The sequence below is a fragment of the Dasypus novemcinctus genome, chromosome 10 (genome assembly GCF_030445035.2).
Source record: "Dasypus novemcinctus isolate mDasNov1 chromosome 10, mDasNov1.1.hap2, whole genome shotgun sequence".
Lineage (NCBI taxonomy): Eukaryota > Metazoa > Chordata > Mammalia > Cingulata > Dasypodidae > Dasypus > Dasypus novemcinctus.
The window spans coordinates 38,660,547-38,685,871 of record NC_080682.1 but is presented as its reverse complement, the minus strand read 5'-3'; the positions used below and the strand labels follow the sequence as shown (position 1 = coordinate 38,685,871).

General features: G+C 34.6%; 2 protein-coding genes across 2 annotated transcripts; both read right to left on the bottom strand.

Annotated features, from left to right (window-relative positions):
• Positions 1-1,638: 1,638 nt before the first annotated feature.
• On the bottom strand, positions 1,639-2,577 carry LOC101416341 (olfactory receptor 5AR1-like). Its single transcript, XM_004483936.3, has one exon. The coding sequence runs from the start codon at positions 2,575-2,577 to the stop codon at positions 1,639-1,641; it is 939 nt and encodes a 312-aa protein (XP_004483993.3).
• A 21,256-nt stretch (positions 2,578-23,833) lies between these two features.
• On the bottom strand, positions 23,834-24,766 carry LOC101417209 (olfactory receptor 5W2-like). The gene has a single exon (XM_004483937.3). It carries the CDS (start codon positions 24,764-24,766, stop codon positions 23,834-23,836), a length of 933 nt encoding a protein of 310 aa, XP_004483994.1.
• Between the last annotated feature and the right edge of the window lie 559 nt (positions 24,767-25,325).

Sequence of the window (25,325 nt, the reverse complement as noted above, 5' to 3'; positions counted from 1 at the left end):
TAACAGAAGTTTTAATATTTTTCAAATATTGCTTTAAACCAACATTTCTATATACAGCGCCTTTAGTGCAATAATGTGTAAATATTGACATGTGTCCACAGTGTAGTTTTGGCTCATCAAAAGTCCACCTTACATATACTCATTACTTAAACAAAATGATTAGTCAAACCAGAACTATTTGTGTTAAGGCAGTTTTTGTAGGTAGATTGTTTTTCTCAAAAGACAAAACTTCGATAGTGCACAAGTAATGGTAAGAGTAATGCTTGCAAATAATTTGCAGTGCTCCAAATTGGGGTTAATTCAACTTGACCCAGAAACTAGGGCCTTCAAATTAGGGAAGCATGTTAAAGTCCTCAGTGCTTAGTGTTTTGAGAGTCCTCGCTACTCCCCTGCCCCCAGACCTCCCTGCTTCCCTAAGGGCAAAATTAACAATGGGTGAAATGGGATTATTTTCTTTAGAAGACTTAAACAGTAAATCCATATAATGGCCTTTGACAAAATTAGCATGGTTCTGTTTCAGCTTCAATTTTTGAAGGAAAAACAAAACAAAACAAATTAAAAAAAAACCTGGCTACCTTAAAATTTACAGTTTCTCCAGACCTGATAATCAAATATTTTCTAATTATAACTCACAGTTGTAGCTACAGAAAGTCATCCTTTTTCCTCCCTTTTTGAACAAGTGTCACAATTCTTCTGATATGGTTGATTACACAAAATGTAGATCCATGCAAACTCCTTGAACCTTTCTTCCCATACCACAAACACTGTTGGCAGTGGGGAAAATCTTCTGGCAGAGGAATTGTGTTAGCTTTACTCCAGATTTTACACCCACATGTATTCCTTCTGATAGATAAGCTACAGAAGGTCAATTTATACCTGTTCTATAATTTGTTTTATACCAAATTTTGAACAATTCACTAGATAAAGCATTCATTGAAACATCTTAGTTCAGAAGCCTTTAGGATAACAATCACCAGTGCAAAGGCTCCTTTTATATTGAATTTGCAGATGTTCACTCACTCATTTATTTATAAATGGTTTTGAATGACATCTTGGAGCTGAGCATTGTGAAAAACAAAGCAGAAATAATGGTGAACTAAACAGAGAAGAGCCTTTCCTTTATGGAACTTTGAGTCTAGTGCAGGAGATTCCTTCACGTTGCCTCACACCTGTTTATTTACAACAGAGTGTTAGGAGAGAACATTTATAGGGACCATACCAGTACATGGGAGGGACACCAATGCAGCTAAGTTTTGCACATTAAAACTCCCTTCTGTCTAAGCACTATTTTTTTTTCAACACTTTTTTTTTATCAGAACTTTAAGTAGGGTGTGTTGAATTGGTGTTTTTGTAGAATTTAACTCATGAACGCTCAGTGTGACATACTCAGGGACAAATATTACAGGTATAAAAGGATTTTGGAAATAAAATAGCACGGTGAGTTCACTCCCATATGCCTTAGTTTAGAGGGAAGACTAAGACCGGTAATAACTGCTCCCTACACTCAGTTAAGGCACAATGATAAGTGAAGGAAATACTTAGAGGGATATTTTGGTAAGGCTGCAGGACCCTGTGTTAAAACTCTTGAACTTTAGCTCTCATAATCTTTAAATAAATCCTTTGGGTGGAAAGATGTTTTTACACAGAACACAGGTTAGTGCCTATTGTTTTTTTCAGGGCATCTTTCATATCGTTATTCCTCAGGCTGTAGATCAGAGGGTTTAACATAGGGATCACAACTGTGTAGAAAACAGAGGCCATTTTGTCTGTGTCCATTGAGTAACTTGAGCTTGGCCGTAAAAACATGAACAAGAGTGTACCATGGAATATAGCCACAGCAGTTAAGTGGGAGGCACATGTGGAGAATGCTTTCTGTTTCCCTTTGGCTGAATTCATTTTAAAGATTGTAGTCAAGATATAGCTGTAGGAGAAGAGGACAGTGACAATGCTGCACCCCAAAATGCAGGTAACGAACGTGAACAATACTATCTCATTGACTGTTGTATCTGAGCAGGAAAGGGCTAGTAAAGGTGGGATGTCACAGAAAAAGTGATTGATGACATTGGAATTACAGAAAGACAATCGGAATGTGCAGCAAGTGTGGATTGCTGAATCCACCAAGCCTATAATGTAGGCACCCGCCACTAGCTGGGTACAGACTCTCCTGGACATGGTAACTGTATAAAGAAGTGGATTACAAATGGCTACATAACGGTCATAGGCCATGGCAGCCAACATGAGACATTCCACATCTGCAAAGGCCCCACAAAAATACATCTGGATAGCACATGCATTATATGGAATCTTTTTTTCCTCAGATAAGAGATCAGCCAACATTTTAGGAGAGACAGTGGAGGAGTAGCAGACATCAGAGAAAGACAGATTGCTCAGGAAATAATACATGGGTGTGTGAAGTTTGGGGTCCATCTTAATCAGTAGAATCATCCCTAGATTGGCAATCACGGTTGTGCCATAAACCAGAAGAAAGAGCACAAAGATCAGCTGCTGCACATCCTTTCTGACACAGAATCCTAAGAATATGAAGTCAGTAAACAATGTGTAGTTCTCATCCGCCATCATTCAGATCTATGAAATCTCTGGTACTGAAAAAAAGGAAATGGAAGCAGAGGATTAACATTATCTTATTGTCTTAAGATTTTAACCACATATCCATTCTCATTTTCAGTACTTAATAAGAAGGAGTATTTTGACTGCTTGAAGTCATGAACCAATTCAACTGAAAATATATCCAATATAATTCAAATCTATGAAATGATAATGATAACCATGATATGTCTTCTATTTCTCTAGCACTGTACAGAGTTTGCAGCATTTTCACTTATGTAGCTGTCATGATAATTACTAAATCTGTTTTATAGATTAAGAAAATTGATATTACAAGTGTTCAAGACCATAGCTCTTAAAACAGTTAGTCCAGAAAATCCACATCTTTTGACAAGAAATTATTTTTTAAAAAAGACACTTAGTTAAGTTAGGAGAATAGGTATATTGCCATATTTTTCCTACCAGATCATCCAAAATTATGAAGCAAGCAGAGTTAAGGCATGTTCTTCGATATAACATTTCTTCTTTCCCTCATTAACCTGTCAGGTCCTATTAAGCCTCAATAAACTACCTTGGGTCCCACTGTCCCAAGGATGGACAGAGCCTAATATTCAGGATGCACAGAAGTAGAACAGCAGTTTTTGCCAAAGAAGAGGGTGGTATCCATGAGTGATAGGCTGCAGTGACTAACAAGAGTGTGCCAGGGTAACCAAGTCTCTCTGAGAAAGTTGCTATTACTCATGGAAAATTCTGAAGAACATTTTGGACCTAATGACAGAGATGCTGGTAGCATGGGTTCAGAGAGGCAGGAAAGGAGGTGTGGTTTACTGTGTGCTCCCTCTGCCCTAGTCTACTAGAGCTTTCGTGATTTCTCTTCACAAACAGACACAGGATAAAAATCTTCAGAGTCTGCTCCCATAACTTCAGACAGAATCATGTCTGAATTATCCTCTCCATTCCAATTTTTATGTTGTTTTGTTACTTTTATTATACCCTTTGATCTCTATTTGCCTTTGATACCTCTGAAATCTGCCAGCTCTTGGCTAAAAAAAGAAAAAGTTGGTGGACCTTGGGAGGCCAATGAATTTTATGCCCTGATGTTATGTTTTACCCAAACCGATTAGATCATACATCATAGTACACATGTACTCTTTCTTTCTGCAGGAACATAAGAGCAGCAGAGATTGAAGGTTAGATAAAGAACAAAAAAGCTCCATAATCATCTAGAGATCAAAGCACAAATCTCCTATTTCCAAAAGGATCTATTCCTGTAGACACACCTTTAAAAATAATTCCTTTATTGAAAAAGAGTGTGTTAAAAAATATGTAAAAGTACCCATAAGAGATTAATAATAATAATAAATATCTTGACTATGTTCCCAATTACGGTTTGCATTGTGTTGTATATAGATATATGTAATTAAAATGAAAGTTTTTATATAAAGTTCCATACCCTCTTTTGGTTTTGTAACATGATTTTATTAGAAATGGGGAAAAAGAATAAAGAAACCTAAGATATAAATCAAAAAAACAACAAAAATTGTTAGTACCTGCTCCAGAACCAGTGCCTTATTTCTTGGATACAGCTCTATCTGCATGAGTGTACAGCATTGTCTCCTGAATGATCCGGACTATATACTATCACTGGGTTTGGTCCCTGGGGGTCATTTGGTTTATATATAATTTCATACCACAAATAATTTTGAAATTAGTAAAATCATGCATACATAAGGTAATATAAATAAGTTCTAAGAAATTACCCTTACAGACAAAGACATCTGACTTTAAAGTCACAAAATTTTGGCATTCTTACCAAATATCTGGTGCTTTTCATAAATTATTACCACATATTATCTTACATTTCATATATTATCTCATATGTCCTGATTTATCTCTGACAACCTAACAACCTCATTTTACCGATGAAGGAATTGACATTTAGGACTGATAGTTAAAACTATAAAGACTTTTTTTATTGTATTTTTTTGAAGATACATGTTTTTCTAACTCCAAGGCAATTTCCCACAATATATTCATGAATACTAGGTAATGAAGTATACTTTTTTAACATTTAATTCTCTTTGATATTCTCATAGAATGTTATAGAGTGTTTATGTTAAAGTTTTTGTTTGAAAATTCAAGAAATTAGTGACTCATAGAATCATAGAGTTCTAAGAGAACAGAAAGGCCATCCAAATTTTACTTTTAAAGCAAGGCAGAATTCCAAAAGTGATTCAGGACAGAGAAGAGTGAATAGCAAGTGCTGCCAAATTGGGAGATGGTCTGTTTTATTTATGTCAGCTGGGCACATGCACATTATTAATTTTGGTATAAAGGAAAAATGACATGGAGGACTGCTGCATTGTATGTATATTTCCAGGAAGCAAACAGAAAATAAGAAAATTAGTGCATCTGAACTTGTACAACCAGTGACAGTGTGAGAAGCTCTTTGTATTGGCCATATTAAGAGCAATAATTGATAACTCATAAGCCTTTGCAGTACAATCATATGTGTAGGTGCTCTAAGTTCTTTAAGTATCTACAGTTAATTTATATTTAAAGATAATATATAATCATAATACACATCAGCTGGACATGCTTCCTCTTATCTTTTTATTTTTTAAAGATTTATTTTTATTTATTTCTCTCCCCTTCCTCCCATTGTCTGCTCTCTGTGTCCATTTGCTGTGTATTCTTCTGGATCCACTTGCATTATCTGTTGGCACTGGGAAACTGCATCTCTTTTTACTTGCATCGTCTTGCTGCATCAGCTCTCCATGTGTGCAGTGTCACTCCTGGGTGGGCTGCACTTTTTTTTTTCATGTGGGGTGGCTCTCCTTACAGGGCACACTCTTTGTGGTTTGCACGTGGCGTGCCGCTAGGCCAGGGCACCCCTGAGTGACACAGCACTCCTTGTGCACGGCAGCACTGCACGTGGGCATGGGTCAGGAGGCCCTGAGGACCAACCCTGGACCCTCCATATGGTAGACAGATGCTTTATCAGTTGAGACACATCCACTTCCCCTCTTAACTTAATTACCTCTAAACCAGTCAAAACGAGATTTGCATTTACAATAACAGTTAAGGGGAGCAAATGTGGCTCAATGATTGAGCGCCTAATTCCCACATATTAGGTCTGGGGTTCAATCCCAGTACTGGTACCTCAGAAAATTAAAAAAGGAGTGAAAAGTAATGTGTCTAGTATGTAGTATTTTCTGCACACCAGTGCTCCAGATAATCTCGTTCTTCTGAAACTTCATCTAGGAGTAAAAGGTTCACAGATTGTGTTTTTTTATTTTATTTAGTTTGTTGTGGTTGACTTTTCTCTTGCCATCTATAAATCTAGAACACACAGACTAAAATCAGGGAATTTAGCATATTTCTGCTTTAGGAAAAAACAATTTTTGCCACAATTTTTAATGCCTTTTCATATTTCATTGTCATTCTTAGTGTGATGATCCTAATACTAAAATACCAAATGTACTCCCATGGGAAATTTTGTTGAGACAAACCTCAAACCACCTAAATAATTGTAACATTTTCCCACCAAGTATACTGAAGAAACCTATCTATTTGTGCTATTCAACAGCTTTATTAATATTATCTACTTTTCTGGTATCTATTTGAAAGAGATGGAGTCATCCTTCATCACTTTCGGATTCCTTTTCTAACAAGTTTTCCCCACAAGTGCTTCCCTGTGTCCAGGGATGCCTAATTCCCTCAGGCTATACTGAATTTAGGTAGGACCCAGACTTTTCCCCAAAACTATTGCCCATCCATAACATGTATCATGTAATATAACTCCCTCTCCCATTAACATCTGAGTTTGGAGAGTAAATACTGCTGAAAATTGGATAATCTAAATTATCTCCAAATAACTTAATGTTTTAGTGTATTTTAATTGAGAATGATCATCAAAATCACAAGAATAAAGCAGATATAAAGTATAATTTAAGACATCTGAGACATAAAAGGGAGAAAAATAAAGCATACATACATAAATAATTTCCTATTGTTACTGATGTCCTTAATATAATGTCATGTTGACAATTGTCTATTTATAAATTCCTTCCTTCAGAAAATCTTTGTCTGGCTTTAAGGCATGGGCATTGTGAAATAAGTAGAGTGCATGAGAAGGAGGTTCATTGCCTCTGCTGGAAATAAGACTAAAATGCCCATTGGTTGATAATGAAAGCTCTGTTCTGTAAGAAATGCATCACATTCTTAGTAACTTAAAGGATAATTATTTAATGAAAATATTCTATGAAAATTTCATGCTTTATTAGCTTTACAAACATATTTTGGAAACATATTGTATACAAGAAACTGCCAGATATATTTTTTTAAAAATCATAATAATGATCTGTGGTTGGTTACAATCTAATAGTGTATAGACTTTGTCTTCCGAAAATCTTTTAAAAATAAGATATACATATAAAATGATCATAAAATAAGTATACATCAAGTGAATTTTCAGAAACTCAAACATCCCTACAACAGACCCCAGCTCAAAAGACAAACCTTTACCAGCACTTTTGTGGCAGTTTGAGGGCCCCATCATAATTGATATCCAGTATGATAGACTAGTATTTGTTGTTTTTTAACTATATAGGAGTTAAATAATTTTCTGATTGCTTTTGCTCAACAAGATGATTGAGAGATTCCTAAACATCATTGTGTATTAGCAGTTCACTTATTCTCATTGTGGTATAATATTTCAATGTACAAATACAACATAAATTATTTCTCTAATCTAGTGCTAGGAGAGGCAAGGTATGAGCCATAATGGTTTATAGGAGCACAGACAAATGTTCTCATTTATGTATGATCAAGGCTATTTTAATAATAAAAAGATGTATTTGAGCAGTTGTGGCAAATATTTTAGGGCCTGCAAAACCTAAAATATACTATATAGCTCTTTAAGAAAAAATTGTCCAACCCCTAATTTAATGTGTTGATAGAAATTTGAGTTATTTTCCATTTTATGCTATTACAAATAACGCTACTATGAACATTTTGAACATTTTAAAAAACATTTTGGGTAGATATATTCATTCACATCTCTTGAATATAAAACTAGGAATGGAAATTTTGGGTCACAATATATATACATGTCCAGCTGCAGTAGAGTCTTCTTTATAGATTTTTTAACAACTCAGTTTTATTGATACATATTTGTAAAGCATACAATTCATCCAAAGTGTGCAATCAAAGGTATTTGGTATAATCACATAGTTGTGTATTCATCACTTCAATCATTAGAGCATTTTCATTATTTCAGTAATAATAACCTAAAAAAAGAGAAACAACAAAATCGCTCACCTTAGTGGGATGCCAATTCCCACATCTACTTAAAATTTGTGAGACAAGTAGTTATACCACATCTGTACCAATATTTGATATTGTATATTGTTTTCATTTTAACTATTCTTACAGAGTCACAGTACATTACAGAGGTTTTAATTTTTATTTACCTGAGCACAAATATGTTGGATAACCACTTCTGTGAAGTTTCTATTAAAATCTAAATGTGGAATAAGAAGTCAAAGGACCATACTTAAAAATACTTGCTTTTCTGCAGTTTGCAACTTGTACTATCTAACAAACTTCATTGTTACTGTCATTTCAAGTGAAACCAAAACAGAGATGCAACACAGTCCTTTTGTGTGAAACTACCCATTTTTTAAAAAATATCTCCAATAGTTGGAAATTTATAAAACAATAAAATCATCGACATATAGAGAAAGAATGTGACAACTGGAAAGGACCTTAGAAATAATCTAATTTGAACTACTCCTTTACAAAGGGAGAACCAAAGTCCAATAAGGAAGAATGACTTCTTGAAGACCATAATAATTTAGAGTGGCATTGGGTAACTCTTTACAGTATGCTTCTAAAGGAGGGTTTCTAGAGCAGATAAAAGCTGCTACTTCTGACTTTAACAGAAGGCTTCCCACTTACTGGGTCATTATTATTACTGTTCTATTATCACAATGGTAGTTAAACCATCTAACAAGTATATACCTGCCTATTTGCTCTTTTTACATATGCTAAAATCTATCATAACTATGCCATTCTTATATTTTAGGATTTCAGTGTCAAGCCTTAAGGAATGAGTCAAAGTATAGAAACACATATAATTTTAAACTGCTATAGTCATTGATAATATTTATTTGGACAACAATATTTGTTATCAGTCATTGATAAATGTGTGAAAAGGGTAATATGGAGAGAGAGAAAATGGTAAGGAAAGATAAGGATTGAAAGAGATAAACTAGAATAGATAAAAAAATTTATGGTAAATTTTTCCAATATTTTGTAGAATCTCCAGATAGAAGAGTTAGTTTGGACCATCTTTATCAAACTCCAATTTGAGTTATGAATTCCCAAAACTAAATCTTGCCACTGGTAAGGATAGAAGCAGTCACAGAAGAAAACACAGTGAATGGACACAGAGAGCAGACAATTGGGGGATGGCCAGGGAAGGGAAGAGAAATAAATGAAAAATAAATCTTTAAAAAAAAAACAACTAAATCTCAGTAAGTTATCATTCAATTTTGAATTATACAATTTCAGGGAGAGGAAGCCTGCATTTAATTAAATTGATTCATTCTACTTTTAAACATCCATTTATTGAGTTTTAAAAACCTTGATTATTGGGTTTAAATTTTCTTTCTCTTTAGTTTCACACTATAAGATGTGATTAAAAGGAAAAATAAATACATCAATCTAGTCTGTCATATGGAATGGAGATGAATTAATTATATGACGTTTGTATCTTCCAAACTAGGGATAATTCACTGACCTCCCACTTTCTTTGGAATTTAATATATTTCAAATGATGTTTTCTACTATGCTGATGCTCATAAGTAAGATTTCCAAAAGACTGTGGATGAACTGAGAAAATTAAAGCTTTCATTAACATCTTTTTCCCCCCAAACAAGCATTCTCATACATATTCCACCATCATACTTCCCCCTAATATGTTACAGAGTTCCACTAAGAAATGCCGTGTTGAAAAGCACTGCTGCTTCTTAGGTGTTATCTCCTTTCTGAAATGTTTTCACCAGGACATTTTACAATGACAACTAAATGACCTAAGACATTTGTCTTTTAGCAAATGTCCTTGAGTCCTTGGCATCCTTGAGTCTTGGCAGTTCCTTCAAATATGTGGGCATATTCATGTCTTCTAAATACTTTTCTTCCCATATTTTGATATCAGAAAACTTGAACAGAGACAGATGAAGTAGATAAATTCCAGGAAAGTACTGTATGAATATTTTATAGATCCACTACCTTAGTGTTAACATTCAAATTATGTACTTTTATTTTCTTTTTTATGAGCTATGAAAAAATAAGGCACAAACTATATTCAGTTAATTATATTTTTACTGACATCTAATAAACAATTGAAAATATTTTGGTGGATGTGGTTCTTCTGCTGCTTCTGTGTGAACCTATAGTTAATTCTAGAGTTGAGAGGTGTAAGTCCAAGGGACTTAAATCTTTGGGCTGTCCACGTGCCAGTTGGGCACTGATTCTCAGCAGAGATGCAACATCTACTCTCCAGGACATTGGACTCACACAAGACAGCTAACATGGAGATGGTGATGGGCAATGACCACACCAAGGAACAGAGAGCATCTGAAACTGAGAACATCCCATCCATCTGCCCCATGGAATCTAAGCCCCTCTCAATTAGAGGTGAAGTGGGCATCACCCTCCCAGAATCTTCAGGATTGGTGAGTAAATGATGGACTAGTGTAGACTTTCCATTATTCCATATAGACTTATTGTGATTCTAGCAAAGGAAGAACTTTTATCATTGATGTGGAGGCAGTGGCTACTGGAGGTTCTGAGAGGAGGGAGAGGGAAAAACAGGCATAATATGGTGGTATTTTCAGTACTTGAGAATTGTCCTGCATAACATTGCAATGATTATACAAGTCATTATTTATCTTGTCATAACTTACAAAACTGTGCAGGAGAGAGTGCAAATTACAATGTAAACTATAATCCACACTCCATGGCAATGCTCCAAAACGTGTTCATCAGTTGTAACAAATGTGCCACACTAATGAAGGATTTTGTCAATGTGGGAAAATGTGGGAGGAGTAAGGAGCAGGGCATATGGGAATCCTCTTTATTTTTTATGTAGCATTTATGTGATCTAAGTATCATTTAAAAATAAAAAAGGATATATTAAAAAAAATTAAATGTATTGGGGGATCAGATGTGGTTCAAGTGTTTGAGCCCCTGCTTCACACATGGGAGGTCCCAGGTTCATTCCCGGTATCTCCCCCCAAAAAACAACAACAACAAGGAAACCAACAAAACAGCCAACTCAGTGGAGCCAATGTGTCTTAATAGGTGAGTGCTGACTTCCTACTTAAAATGTCCAGGGTTCAATGCCCTGCCTCAGGGCCTCAAAAAATAACAACAACAAGTAAAGTATAGAGAGTGTTGGTTTTGTTATTTGTTTGGGTTCACATTCTGTATCACAGATGTGATACAGATGCTTGAGATAACAAGGATGAAGCAATTGAGCACAGAATGCTCACAAACTCAAAGTAGGTAATGATTTAACAGTAATAGATGCAATGATTCTTTGAGAAGGGTCCTTTATGAACCCCAAAGAGGGAGCATTTAACTAGGACTAAGAATGAGGAAAGAGAGAAGAAAAGCTTCCTGGAAGAAATGACTGTGTTAGGAATTATAGCAAAAGGACTACTTTGCCAAGACTTAAGTTTTGCTATTTTTAACCTAGTCTTGTTGGATTTCATTTCCTCTACAAATGCATAGTCCAAACCATCTTAGGATATCTAATTAGCAAACTCTCTAACTATAACTCTTTTGTCTCACAATTTGTTTCTCTATTCATTATTTATATTCAAAAATAAGAGTCTTCATTTCAAATTTTTCTTCCATGCACACTAGATTTAGACATGTTACTTTGAATTCTGATGTTTGACTTTATGGTGTATTGTATTTGGTGTGAATTATTTGTATGATTTAGTTAATGTTTTTCATTTCCAATAAATTATGTGACTTGTTATTATAGGAACAATTGGATTCACCATGAAATAGAGAGCACCTAAAAGTGCAACAGGTATGTAGTAGACACTACGTAACCCTTAGGAAATTCAAGTAAGATGTGAAAATCAGATTGAACAAATGAAAATTTGGCAAAATAACAAGGTTGGAAAGTTCTCTGGAAAGAGAGTAACTTACTTAAAGAGAAGGAAGACAAATAATGATGCATGACATATAAAGGAATCTATAAAATATTAATATCATTAGAGGTTAGTAATAAAATTTTTATTAAATAATTTGAGACATTGTATAACATTTTATGATTTGAGGACTAAAACTGTATGCATATGTGTCTGTGTGTACATATATATACACATGTGTGTAAATATGTGCATTTAAAATGGTGTTTATTTTTTAGTCTTTCCAGGGACTCTTTCCATCCTTGATCCATAGGCTAAAAAATAGGGGGTTGAACATGGTAATCATAAATGTGTAAAACAAAGGGATCATTTTGTCATCATCTGTTGAGTGGGAAGACTGGGCCAAAAATACATGAAGATCATAGTTCCCTGGAAAATTGCAACAACAGTGAAGTGGGTGTGCAGTGAAAAAAACTTGGAAATTACCCTAAGCCAAATGGTCCTTAAAATTGAGAAGATAATATAACAATAAGACCCCAGAACTCCTGATATGGTAGTCAGTTCAATGAGGCCAAAAAGGGTAAATAACAACAAATCACTGATTGTGTATCTGAACAAGAAAGGAGGTAAAGAAGAGGTAAATCACAGAAAAAATGTATAATCTCATTTGACTCATAGAAACATAAACAGAATGCTAACTTCATATGTGTCAGATCATCCATTATTCTCACCAAGTAAACCCAGCCATGAGCATGGAGTTCGCCCTGCTGTACATGTTGACTGTATAGAGCAAGGTGTTGCTAATGTTCTTGTACCTATCAAAGGCCATCACTGCCAACAGGAGAACATTCAGAATCTGCAAAGATACAGAAGATGAATAATAAAAAACACAAACAAATAAGAAACTGATGTTTTCTTGGCAAAGAGGTCCATGGGCATCTTGGACCCAATTTTTGTGCAATAGCAGAGGTCATAGAAGGAAAGCTGGCTGAGGAAAAAGTACATTGGTGTATGAAGCTGGGAATACAATCTAATTAGAATGATCATTCCAAGATTTTCCAGGATATTAATGAAATAAGCAACTCCAAGTATGATGAATAAGGTCTCTTTGATCTTAAAGTTAGTAGTTACTACCAAGAAAAGAAATTTAGTCAAGGCAGAGAAATTTCCTGTGTCTATTCTTTATTCTTGTTCTAAATTTTGCAAAAATGATCAAGAAATATTTGACCCATATTTAACTATCTGGCTATCCAAATGCTGTTATCTATAAAGCAGAAAGTATTATGCTTCTCCAAATTTTCTTATTTATCCGCAAAAAATACCCAGACAGTGTGATTTTTAAAGAGACATTGTTTTCTGGTTGAAAATTGTTTTTAAAAGTCTGAACTAGGAAGTTAAGGCATTTTGATTGCGAATCTAGGTGTCATTCATGAGATATGTGATGTGCTTGCCTCTATTGTCTTTCATAGGCAGAAAATTTGATTGAACTGAAAGCTCATTTCATACCTAAAACTAAACTAATGTGAAGTAAACACTAAAGCTAAGTAGACAGGGCACGATGGTACAGTACTAAACATCTCATATATTTGAAAATAAACAATGGACAATAAAAGTGATCACATTTATTTCATTCTTCAAGGAACAAGAAGGATTTTAAGGCTTCAGCAAAAATGAGTATATGACACAGGAAAGCCAGTGAAGGAACTTTATTTTGAATTAACCAGCAAAAAAAAAGTTTTAAATAACTAAATGGTGTTTCTGTATCAAACTAAAAAAAAAAAAAAAAAAAAAAAAAAAGAGTATATGACAGTGATGTTGTATATAAATTATTAAATGTAATTATCATGTCAAAGTTTTTATTTTATGGTGTTTTAGTGTTTACTGAAACATGAGGCATGCTTCATTGAACTTTACTGTCACTTTATTTTTCTCTATTTTCCCCTGCACTCACTTCCTCATCTGTTTGCTTGTTGTCTTCTCATTGTTTGCTTGTTGTTTTTATTCATTGTCTGCCTCATTGTCTGCTTGTTGTCTGTTTTGTTTTGTTTTTCTTTTAGGTGGCACTGGGAATCGAAATTGGGACTTGCCATATGGGAGGAGGGCGCTCAACTGCTTGAGACAAATTAGCTCCCTACTATCACTTTTTGAGCTTCCAAGGCCAAAGATCGAACCCAGTACTATGTATTCAGGAAGCTGGCACTTAACCACTGAGACACATAGCCTCTCCTGAATTGTTTTTCTTCATTTGATTGCTTGTTTTTTGTTTTCAGGAGGCACCAGGATCAAACCCAGGACCATGAGCCACATCTGCTCCCAACAACAGGATTTAACACATATATTTGTATCTCTTTGGATTTTACATTGATGTTTCCAGTAAAAACTAAAATAGGCGAGGAACAATAAGTATTTTGTAAATATATGGGATTCTATTTCTTGTATGTGTGTATATTTGTTTATATGTTTGTGTGGTATGCATGCATCTTTCTGTAACTATACGAAAATTAGAATGTAGGCTTTCATCTGATTTTAATTAAATATTATGATATGTAGCCTATACGGACTTGAATTTACACATATTGTTTCTTTAAATGTGGAACCTCAATTTAAAAACCAAAACAAATCATATTAATAATATAGTGATATCACTTTCTCAGAGGTAAAAACAATGGCTTATTTAGGAATCTTGGTTGAAATATTACTTTGTAAAATCTATGCTTCACACAAATGAGGTCAATCAAATTCATACAGCTCCAATTTAAAAAAAAAATGTTGTTTGGTCATTAGATTTCAGAATTTATTTAATGGAGTAAGTAGGCATAAGACAATTTATTAAAAATTCCTCAATAGTTGACCCCACATTTTTATTTAATATTTTCCTGTATTTTTTAGATTTGGCAACTCAGAACTCAGTACCTGAGTTGAGCAAGTCTTTCTCTCCATGCATCTGGTAGGTTAACAAGAGATATATCACATTTTACTTTTACCTAATGACATTTGGGACTTAAGTCTCTAAAGACTCTGCCTGCCTACTTCTGTGTTAGACACACATGAGATTAATTAGATAGTTGGTTCTGTATTTTCCCCTAGTGAATGCTGCAACAGCTTTAGCAAATACTGAACTTTTAATTTTTCACTCTTGTCACCTAATCGATCCAACTCAGGAAGGGAACAGACTAGATTTTAATGTGATGCTTCATTATATTAAATCTATACTCTCATCCTCCAGTCTAAGGAGACATATAATGAAATTCATTAGATTCTCTATTTAAAGACTTCAATTTTCTTTGCATTGTTCATCCTGTTCATTCTATTTATAAAAGAGTTTCCTTCACATTCTCATTTAGAAATCTTACAATTCCATGTTCAACTTAAATACAACATTTTCCCTTAAGTGTGTCTGATTGCATTTTCCCAATCATGTGTAATTCACACTTCAATGATTTAATGAAGGCATAGCATTCACTACTGTTTTAATTTCCCACATGATAAAATCACATTAAAAAGTTTGTCTTTAAAAATGGTTATTTATTGGCTCATGATTTTGAGGCTAAGAGAAGTGCAAAACTGAGGTGTCAGCAAGGTGATGTTTTCTTTCCAAAGACTGTGGCATTCTGTGACTGGCTGGTCACAGGAGAAATTTGGTCCTTAGCTTTTTTGTCACATGGCAATACATATGGAAACCTCTCCTGGCTTCTATGTTTTTTGATTCTCACTCTTTCAATAAAGGGCTCTAGAATTTTGGGTTAAAACCCTAAATGATTCAATGGGGCCCTATCTTAACTGAAGTAAAATTTTTAAGAGATCTTACCAGAATGTGGACCAAGATCAAGAACATATCCATGTAGACCCAAAAGGACAGGTTCTTCTCACAGCAAAATATATCAATTCCATGACAATAGCCCAAAAGACTTGAATCACTTCAGTATCAATGGTAAGTGCAAAGCCTCATCAATATCAGTTATGAATACGGTCTGGTCTAGGGCAAAGTAACCCTGTGTGGCCCATGACTCTTAGAAAATAAGTTATATATTTCCAAAAGGGCATTGTGGAACAGATATAGGATAAACTTTCCCATTCCAGGAGGAAAAATTGGAGGGAAAACAAGGGTCCCAACATGTTTTCAACATGACCCAAAATTTTGAACTGAGAAGTGCAAACTCCATTGATTTCCAGGTCTCAAAGCCATCTATGCATCAATGTTTTTTCCTCCAGGCTCATTGGAATGGCAGCCCTACCCTTCCAATAGCTTAGGCAGCAGTAATGCTCTCCCTGACTACTCGGATGAAGGCCCTCCCTTCTCCAAGCATTGAGAGAGGGACTAGTCTCCATAAATGCCAGTACAGGCCCCATGAGCATTGAGTTGGCAGGAGAGCTCTCTGAAAATGCTGAGGTGCAGGTCCTACAATTTCTGAACATTGAGGTTGCAGCACTTGCCCTGACAAATGAGGCAGAAGATCCGATGCCTCCAAGCACTGTGATAGAAATGACCTGCCCAATTTGAACACAGGAGCAAACCTGTCCTTTCCACACACTGGTGAGCCCAATGTCTTGGCTTGAGGAAATCTCTTGTCAAGATCTTGACTTCCATAAGTTTGCTTTTGAAGTCATTCTTTCTTCAATTCATTCCTTCTCTGTTCCTTTCAGCCTAGGCTGGCAGTGGTTCTACTTAGACAAATTTTGCAAAAACTTTCTTGGTTTTGAGTAAAGTTCACAGGAATCCAAACCATCAGACAAAAGGACTTTTCACAGATCCTTTCTGGACTTACACCAGTTCTGGCTTTCACTGAAATAGCTGACCAGATCCATGTCCATTCACAACCTATTTGGCAAAGGGTATTTCAGTTAAACCCTCACATGGAGCCATGTCTTCTGGGGACTATCTTCCTGAGAGCCCAGGGAAATCCCTGATAGAGTTGTTTCCCATTGTTTAAGCAAAGCTATTATATGCTATTTGATTAGCAGCAGGAAAAGTAAAACAATTTTTGGTACTGAAAGTGGGGTGCTGCCATTACACTACTGGGCAAACTCAGAAATTTCCAAACCTCACTTTCTGGTTTCTTTGGGCTTAAGAATTCAGTTCTCTCTTTATCCCCTTCTTCTTGCATTTTACTATAAGCTAGCTGCAAGTAGAAGATGGAGTACAACTTCTGCAATTTTAACCCAGAAATCTCTTCAGTTAAATATCCAAGTTCATCCCTTAAAAATTTCACTTTCAAACCAACATCCAGAACACAATTTTGCCAAGTTCTCTGCCAATTTATAACAAGTATTGCCTTCCTTCCAATCTACAGTAACATATTAATCATTCTCTTCTAAGACCTCATTGGAAATAACTTTATTACCAAAGTTATTTCCACATTTTTAGGTTTTTACAAAACTCCCTACAATTCAGTACCAAAAACAGGTTTATTTTCCCAACTGCTAAAACAAATATTATACAATAGATTTGCTTAAACAATGAAAACTGGTTCATGATTCTGTGGCTAGGGAAAAGTCCCAAATTAGGGTATCAGCAAGGAAATGCTTTTTCTTATGGCACTCTGAGGTTGGCTATTGACAATCCTTGGTTGTTCATTTTTCTTTCACTTGGCAATGCACACAGCAACCTATTTTGGCTTCTAAATCCATTTGATTCTAATGCTAGCATACCTTATCTGAAGTAATATTTTGAGGAGATCTTATCTACAATGAGTCCACAGCCACCACAACGCAGAACAAGTATAAGAACATGTCTAAATGGGGCACACAATTCAATTCACCAGAACTAAATTTTGAACACTCTCCAATTTTGTTCATTTTGTTCACAGATGTGTCTTGTAAGTGAATTCTAATGACTTCCTCAGAAATAAAAATAGATTTGTCTAAATATTGTAGATCTTGCAACCACTAAAAATGTGGACTTGCACAATATTAGGCTATTCAATATTTTTTCAAAACTCTTTTAAGTTGTGAAGCTGCTGGGTGATGGACAAAAAATAGACATAAGATGATTTGGATGATGCTTAGACTAATATATTTTGAAAAGTAATCAAATAAAATTTTAATATTGCTCTTATATGATGCCTTTAAAATATTTTAGACAGAAGCCTCCATTGCAAATCCTTTTCTACCAAACTCAGGATTAACAAAGACTTGGTAAATTACATTCAACATGGTGATACACAAATTTTTAATTATTGTGGACCGGTCCATGTAGAAAGGCACTGAGGAAATCGAAAGTGAGTTAGAAACCCAGGCCCTCAATCTGACAGGCCCTCAATCTGACAGCACTTGAGAATTAAATTCTGCCCAACAACCATATGAGTTTAGAAGTGGGTCCTTCTCCAGTAAAGCTTCTAGATAACATCCCAGACTTCGAATATGCCTTGATTGTAGCCTCGTGAGCAACCTTGAAACAGATGACACAGCTAAACCATGCCCAAATTCCTAATCAACTGTGAGAAAATGGATGTAGTTTTAAGGTGCTAAACTTGTGATGATTTATTATGCAGTGTTAGAGAATGAAATCAGACGTTGGTTTTGGAATTGGGCTGCTGCAAGAACAAATACTTAAATATGTGGAAATGGCTTTGGGAGCCAGAAGTAGCCAAAGGATTGAAGGGTTTTGTACAGCATGATAGAGAAAATCTAAAGTACTTTAGACAGTTCATTATAAAAAATCTGAACTGGGTGCACAATGCTCATGAGAGCTCAAAAGGAAGTGAGAAAATTGTTATTGGTAACAGGCAACCCAGAGTAAGTGACTAAATCTGTGGTAATTTGTTAGGCAGCAAAATACCACCAATACAAAATCTCTTTTCCTCATAATCCCTTCAGATCCAATCTGGCATCAATAAACACCCCATCCCCCAATATACAGGATGGAAATCACTACATTGTCTTAGCACTTTAACCTCTTTTTCCTTTGTTCTCATTGTAAGTAACTAAATTTACCTGTGTGTATGTGTATTGCAAGGATTGCTTGAAGTAAACTATTAAATGTATACCATCTAATGCAAATCTATGAAATCATAATATGAAAATCTCATATTTGTACAGCAATGTTCAGAAATTGCAGCATACCATCACCCAAATTAAATCACATTATTTTTATATCAATCTTTATAGTCTTCATGATTATATTTTCAACCCATTCCTGTGGCTATGAACGATTGACAGTAGGACCTTTTGATGAAGTTACTTCAGTTAAAGTATGAGCCGCCTCAGTCAGGTTGCGCCTTAATCCTGTTACTGGGATCCTTTACAAGAGAATGGACTTCAAAGAGAGAGAAATCCACAGAAGAAAGAAACTGAAATTAATGAAACCCAGAAGAGAAGTAAGAGACCAGGAGATGCTGCCATATGCCTTGGCTATTGGCAGAAGAGCCAAGGATCACTAGCAGCTTGTCTTAGAGATGAAAGCATTGATATGGTGATGCCTCTATTTGGATATTTTCCTCAGCCTCAAATTTGTAAGCCAATACATTCCCATTGTTTAAGTCAACCCATTCCGTGGTATTTGCTGGAGCAGCCTAGGAAACTAAAATAGCCACTAAACCAGTCAATGCAAAATATGTGTGTGAAAACAAAAGTACTACACCATTTTATGCACTCCAACATTGACATATAATTTCCTATGTTTTTTAAAAACCCCTTGGAGTAATCCAGAATATAATTTTGTTCTTCTTATTGTCTACATTGTTTTTCATAAAACTAGGAGACTTATCAGACTAAAATGAGTGAAACAAATATATTTTTAATTTTGAGACAAGTGATTTAGGTAACAAATTTAATTTTTTTTTCACATTTCAATGCTATTCTTCATGTGATGATCTAAATACTAAAATACAAAATGTACTCCTGTGGGAAACAGTACAGAGTCAAAGCTCAGACAACGTAAGGAATTGCTAATAATTATCCCCTAGGTAACCACAAGAAGCTAATGCATTTGGGTTACCCAACATCTTTACTATCTGGAGGATGTATATTCCTCCTTGCTCACCTTCTGATTCCTTTCCAAACTCATATTTCCTTTAAGTGTGTTTCTTTCTCCAGATGTGTGAATTCCTTCAGGGTAAACTCTGCTTAGAAAGGACCCAGAATAAGCTTCCAATACATGACTGCCCACACAGATCACATACTCTAACTTCCCTCCAGTGCTCTTCAGCATCAAACTCCAACATCAAAATTCCAACATCAAAAACCCTCAACTATGTCTTTTGCCATGCCTTTTATCTGTGAGTCCCCACACACCCAAGGGTGGGGACTCAATGCCCTGAAGACATGGCCCAATCAAAGCCCTAATCATAACTTCATTACACCCAGGTATGGACCAGATTACAAACATAATCCAATATTTATTTTTTGAATTCATACCCATGTCAAACTTCTTTAATACCTAACATCTTCCATTAAAGTCATGTTTGTGAAATTCCTCAAGTTTTTGTTTATTGTGGTAGTTTTTTATTTTCATTGCTTTGGTGTAGGCCAATTACAATATAATAGACATTATTCAATCTAGAGCTGGGATTAGCAATCTATGGACCATAAGATTTTATTGGAACACAATCACCCCAATATATTGTTTCTGGGTTTTGAGATTCAATGGCAGATTTGTGAATGTGTGATAGAGATTTTATAACCTGCAAAGCCTAAAATATTTTTATGTGACCTTAAAAAATCCATTGATTCTGATTTAATGTTAATTTCTGATAAACTTGAGTTTATTTCTTTTTCTTATGTTACTAGAAATAATGCTACTATGAATATTTTTGTACATGCTTTTGGGTGGATATTCATTCATATTTCATATGTCCATACAGTTTCACAAATAGAGATGATAATTGTCCCTTGGACTACCAAAGTGTAAAAGCGATGGTTGATCCACATACTTATCAATAATTGTTGGTTTTGATTGTCATTTTAGTCATTGTACAGATAGGTGATTCATGATACTGCATTGAGTTTTTAATATTTATTTACTTGAGCTCTAAAAAAGTTAGTTGTTTAACTAATTCTATGAAGTGTCTATGAAAGTATTTGACTTTGGGATAATTCTACTATCTCAGCATTATCATTGCCACTGTTATGCCAGGTAAAATCAGCCTAGATATACAGTGCTTTCCTTTTTTAAAAAGACAAAGCAAATTGTTTTGTTTTGTTTTGTTTTTCAAAATTACTACAATAGTGGGGTGGGTTTAAACAGCTTTAGAATCATATCTACACATAGAAACAAAATTTAGCAGCTGGCAATAGTCTCAGTGATATTGAAATTGAGCTCATCTTTTACACAGAGAGAACTGAAGTCAAGCAAGGAAGAATAACTAGTCAAATGGTACTGTGATTTGTGTGACACTGGGCACTTGGTTCATAATATATTCATAAGATGTATTTCTTCAAAGGAGGTCAAATCTGCTGGTACTGACTTTAATGCTACCTTCTCACTAGTTGGGTCACAGCATTATAACTGCTCTAATCTTACAAATGTGGTTAAATGGACTATCACCAGTATTTATACATCTACTTGCTGTTTATAAAAATACCCAAATATATCATTACTATGCCATCCTCATGTTTACACATGTCAGTAAAAAAGTTTAAATAAAAGAGTATATATATACGAAATTCCTGGAATATTAACCCACTATACATGTATTGTTACTATCATGTTTAAAACAAAAATGCTATTAGTCATTGGTAGATGTGTGAGAAGGTTGAGAAGTAGAGAAACAGAGGATGAAAGGACTACTGAGGAATGAAGTAGGCAGTTTAAAATAGATCAAAGTCTTTTTTAAAATTTAATTTAAAAAATTTAAAGATATTTAGATTATACAAATATCATATAAAAAATATAGGGTACCCATATGCCCTGCTCCCCACACCTTCCACATTTTCCCATATTAACAACATCCTTCATTAGTGAGGTACATTCACTGTAATTTTTGAACACATTTTGGAGCATTGCCACTAAGCATGGATTAAAGTTTACATTGTGGTTTACACTCTCTCCCACGCAATTCTGTAGGTAATGGCAAGAATTATAATGGCCTGTACCTGTCATTGTAATGTCATTCAGGACAATTCCCAAGTCCTAAAAATGCCCCTGTTATTACACCTGTTTTTCCCTCTCCCTGTCCTCAGAACCTCCAGTGGTCACTGTCTCCACATCAAAGTCTTTTTTATGTTATATTCTCAATATGTGTATAGAATTCCAAAGCAGAAGTGTCATTACCTGCAATCTTCTCTCTGTAAAAGACGGGCTCAATTTCACATCTTATTTGAATCATGAAATCCTAAACAATATTTCCAGGAATTAGGTATTCAACTTCTACCAATAAAAGGAATAATATGGAGATCAAATCAAGTCTCTAGAGACAGGAATATATGATGTCACATGGAAAGGAGACATTTAGTTAGATGCCATGATTCCATATTCCAAATCAGTGACAATCCATTGAACACCTTCATGTTGTTGGAACTTTAATATTTCAATTTTAATTTCAAACACAGTTTTCTGCTAATCTGCTGCTTATCAGTAAAAATTCAAACACAGTGTGGGTTCATTGAGAAAATATGGTGAGGAAGGAAATCCTTAAAGCTTTTTGTCTAGACAAGCATTCTCCATAGGTTTTTCTACTTCTACATTTTATCCTTAATTTATCCCTGTGTTATATAAAGATACAACAATTAAAATGTAGAGTAGCTTCTTGGGCTTTACTCCATACTGAAATGTTTTCACACAGGGCATTTTACAATTACAGCTCCTAAATCTGTATATTCAATAACTTTTAGCTTGTACAATTATGTAATTGGAAGTATTCTTGAGTCTTGTATGGGCCTTCAAATATATGACAATATCCTTGTTTTCTCAACAAGGTGATTCAGTGTGTTGCCCATCAGAAAAGCTGGAACAGAGTCAGATAAAGTAGGTAAATATCAAGAAATTCCATGAAAGATCTTTATTTCTCCCAAATAATTAATATGCATTTCTTCACACTTACATAATTTCCAGTTTCCACCAGTATATCTAATGTATTACAAGTTTTAAAAGGTTGTATTCAAGGCACAAACTATGCCTTCGGTTACTTCTGTTTTAACTATCATGCATAAGTACTTAAAATGTTACTGAAGTTTTGGTTATATCAATTATTTATTTCCTATTTTGTGCCAGTCTTTGGATAATAAGAATGAAAAGCTCAGACCTTGACCACAAAATACTCACAACACCATATTGTAAAAATGATTTAATAAGCAGAATATTTTTAAAATACTCTGAAGGGAAGATTATTGTGAATCCAAACGGAATATCTATCCGTAATTAAGAATGGGGAAGAAGAGAAAGAAAATTCTCTGGAGGAAATGATGAAAGAATTAAGAATTGCCCTTCAAGTATGTATTTTCCTGAGATCCTTCCCTTTGTTCTTTATAACCTAAGCATATTGAACTTCATTTCATCTAAAAAGAACGTCTTTCTTGTTTCCTCTCTAATTGCCAGTCCCACTGACTATAATGTTTTCTTATACCAAAATTTCACTTTTATTCATACTTCATACCTGAGACAAAATTTCTTCATTCATGGAAGTCTTTCTTCTCTGCATAACAAATTCAGATTTTTCTTTGGATTTACAGCACACAGTCTTTTTATTTTATGATGATTGCAGGTTTTAATAGTTATTTGGATGCTTATTAATTAATGTCTTTGTTACTTCTCCGAGATGTTAATTCCTTAGTGTAAAACTTCTAGATTCACCCTGAAATATAATACTAAGCACCTAAATATGCAAAAGATATTTAATAAACACTCAGTATATCTTAGAATAGCTTAAATAGTACATAACTAAAAGTAGAAAGAATAAAAATTTAACATGACAAAAAGGGTCAGCTAAGTTTTTTATTAAAAGGAAGTAGAATGCATTACTTCCAGATCTATCCATGCAACATTTCCATTTAGGAAAGGACAAAATTCTGCTATGATTGAAATTTGCACAAATACTTTTTTAAAATGAGTATTTTAGACTACATTTTTCTTCACGTATTAACAGTTGATTTTAACCCATAATGATTTTAACAACCATGTATGTATGTATGTATAAATATACATATATATTTATTAATATTCAAAAGCACCTTCTATTTTTCACTCTTTGCAAGGCTTCTTTCACATCTTTGTTTCTTAGACTATAAATGAGAGGATTTAACATGGGAATCACATGGGTGTAAAATAATGAGGCTATTTTGTCTTCATCTAAGGAGTAGGAGGAACTGGGCCGGAAATACACGAAGAGCATGGTTCCTTGAAAAATAGCAACGGCAGTTAAATGGGATGTGCAGGTGGAGAAAGCTTTGAATCTCCCCTCAGCTGAGTGGATCTTTAAAACTGATAGGAAGATATAACAATAAGACACTATAACTCCTGAAATGGTAGTAAGTTCAATGAAGCCAAAAAGGGTAAATACCACTATTTCATTGACCTGTGTATCTGAGCAAGATAGCATCAGCAAAGCAGGATTATCACAGAAAAAATGATTAATTTTGTTTGACCCACAGAAACATAAGTGGAATGTTAATGTTGTATGTGTCAGAGAATCCACCATTCCCACCAGGTACACCCCAGCCAAGAGCATGGAGCACACCCTGCTGGACATGTTGACTGTATAGAGCAAGGGGTTGCTAATGGCCTTGTACCTATCAAAGGCCATCACTGCCAGCAGGAGACACTCAGAATCTACAAAGATACAGAAAGTGAAGAATTGCAGAGCACAACCATTAAAAGGAATTGATTTGTTCTTGGCAAAGAGGTCCGCCAGCATCTTGGGCCCAATTGCTGTGGAATAGCAGAGGTCAGAAAAGGAGAGGTGGCTGAGGAAAAAGTACATTGGTGTGTGAAGCTGGAAATCCAATTTAATTAATATGATCATTCCGAGATTTGCAAGAATATTAATGAGATAAACAACCAGAAGTATGGTGAATAAAGTCACTTTGATCTCAGAGTTAGTAGTTATTCCCAAGAAAATGAATTCGGTCAAGGAGGAGCAATTTTCCCTGTTCATTCTTCTTTTCTCTTACTCTGAACTGTTGCAAAAATGATCAAGAAAATAGTGGATCCAATGTTAACTATTTGGACATTCACAAGCTATTTTCTGTAAAATAAAATGTTATTTGCTTCTGTAAAATTTCTTCTTTATCCTAAGAATATACCTTGTGTCACTTTTAAAGAGGTGTTGTTTTCTCATTGAAAAAACAAAAAAGTTTGAAACAAGACTTCAAAATATTTTATTCTAAATCTAGATATCATTCATGAGGTATATAATATCTTAACATCTTACCTTATCTCATGCAGATTAGACTGAACTGAAAGCTTATTCCAGACCAAAATAATGTCAAAGAAACTCCAAAGTTAGATAGAAAAACCAGAAAGTAATAGCATAAAACAGATCATATGTTTGAAAATAAACGCTGTAATGGACAAAAAATTGGCTAAATATATTGCATTCCGCAAGAAACACAATGGACTTTTAAAGTTTCAGCAACAAAGAACATATCACTGAATTATTCATATTGCATGTAAATAAATAAATAAAATCATTATGTTACTGGTTTCAGTGTATA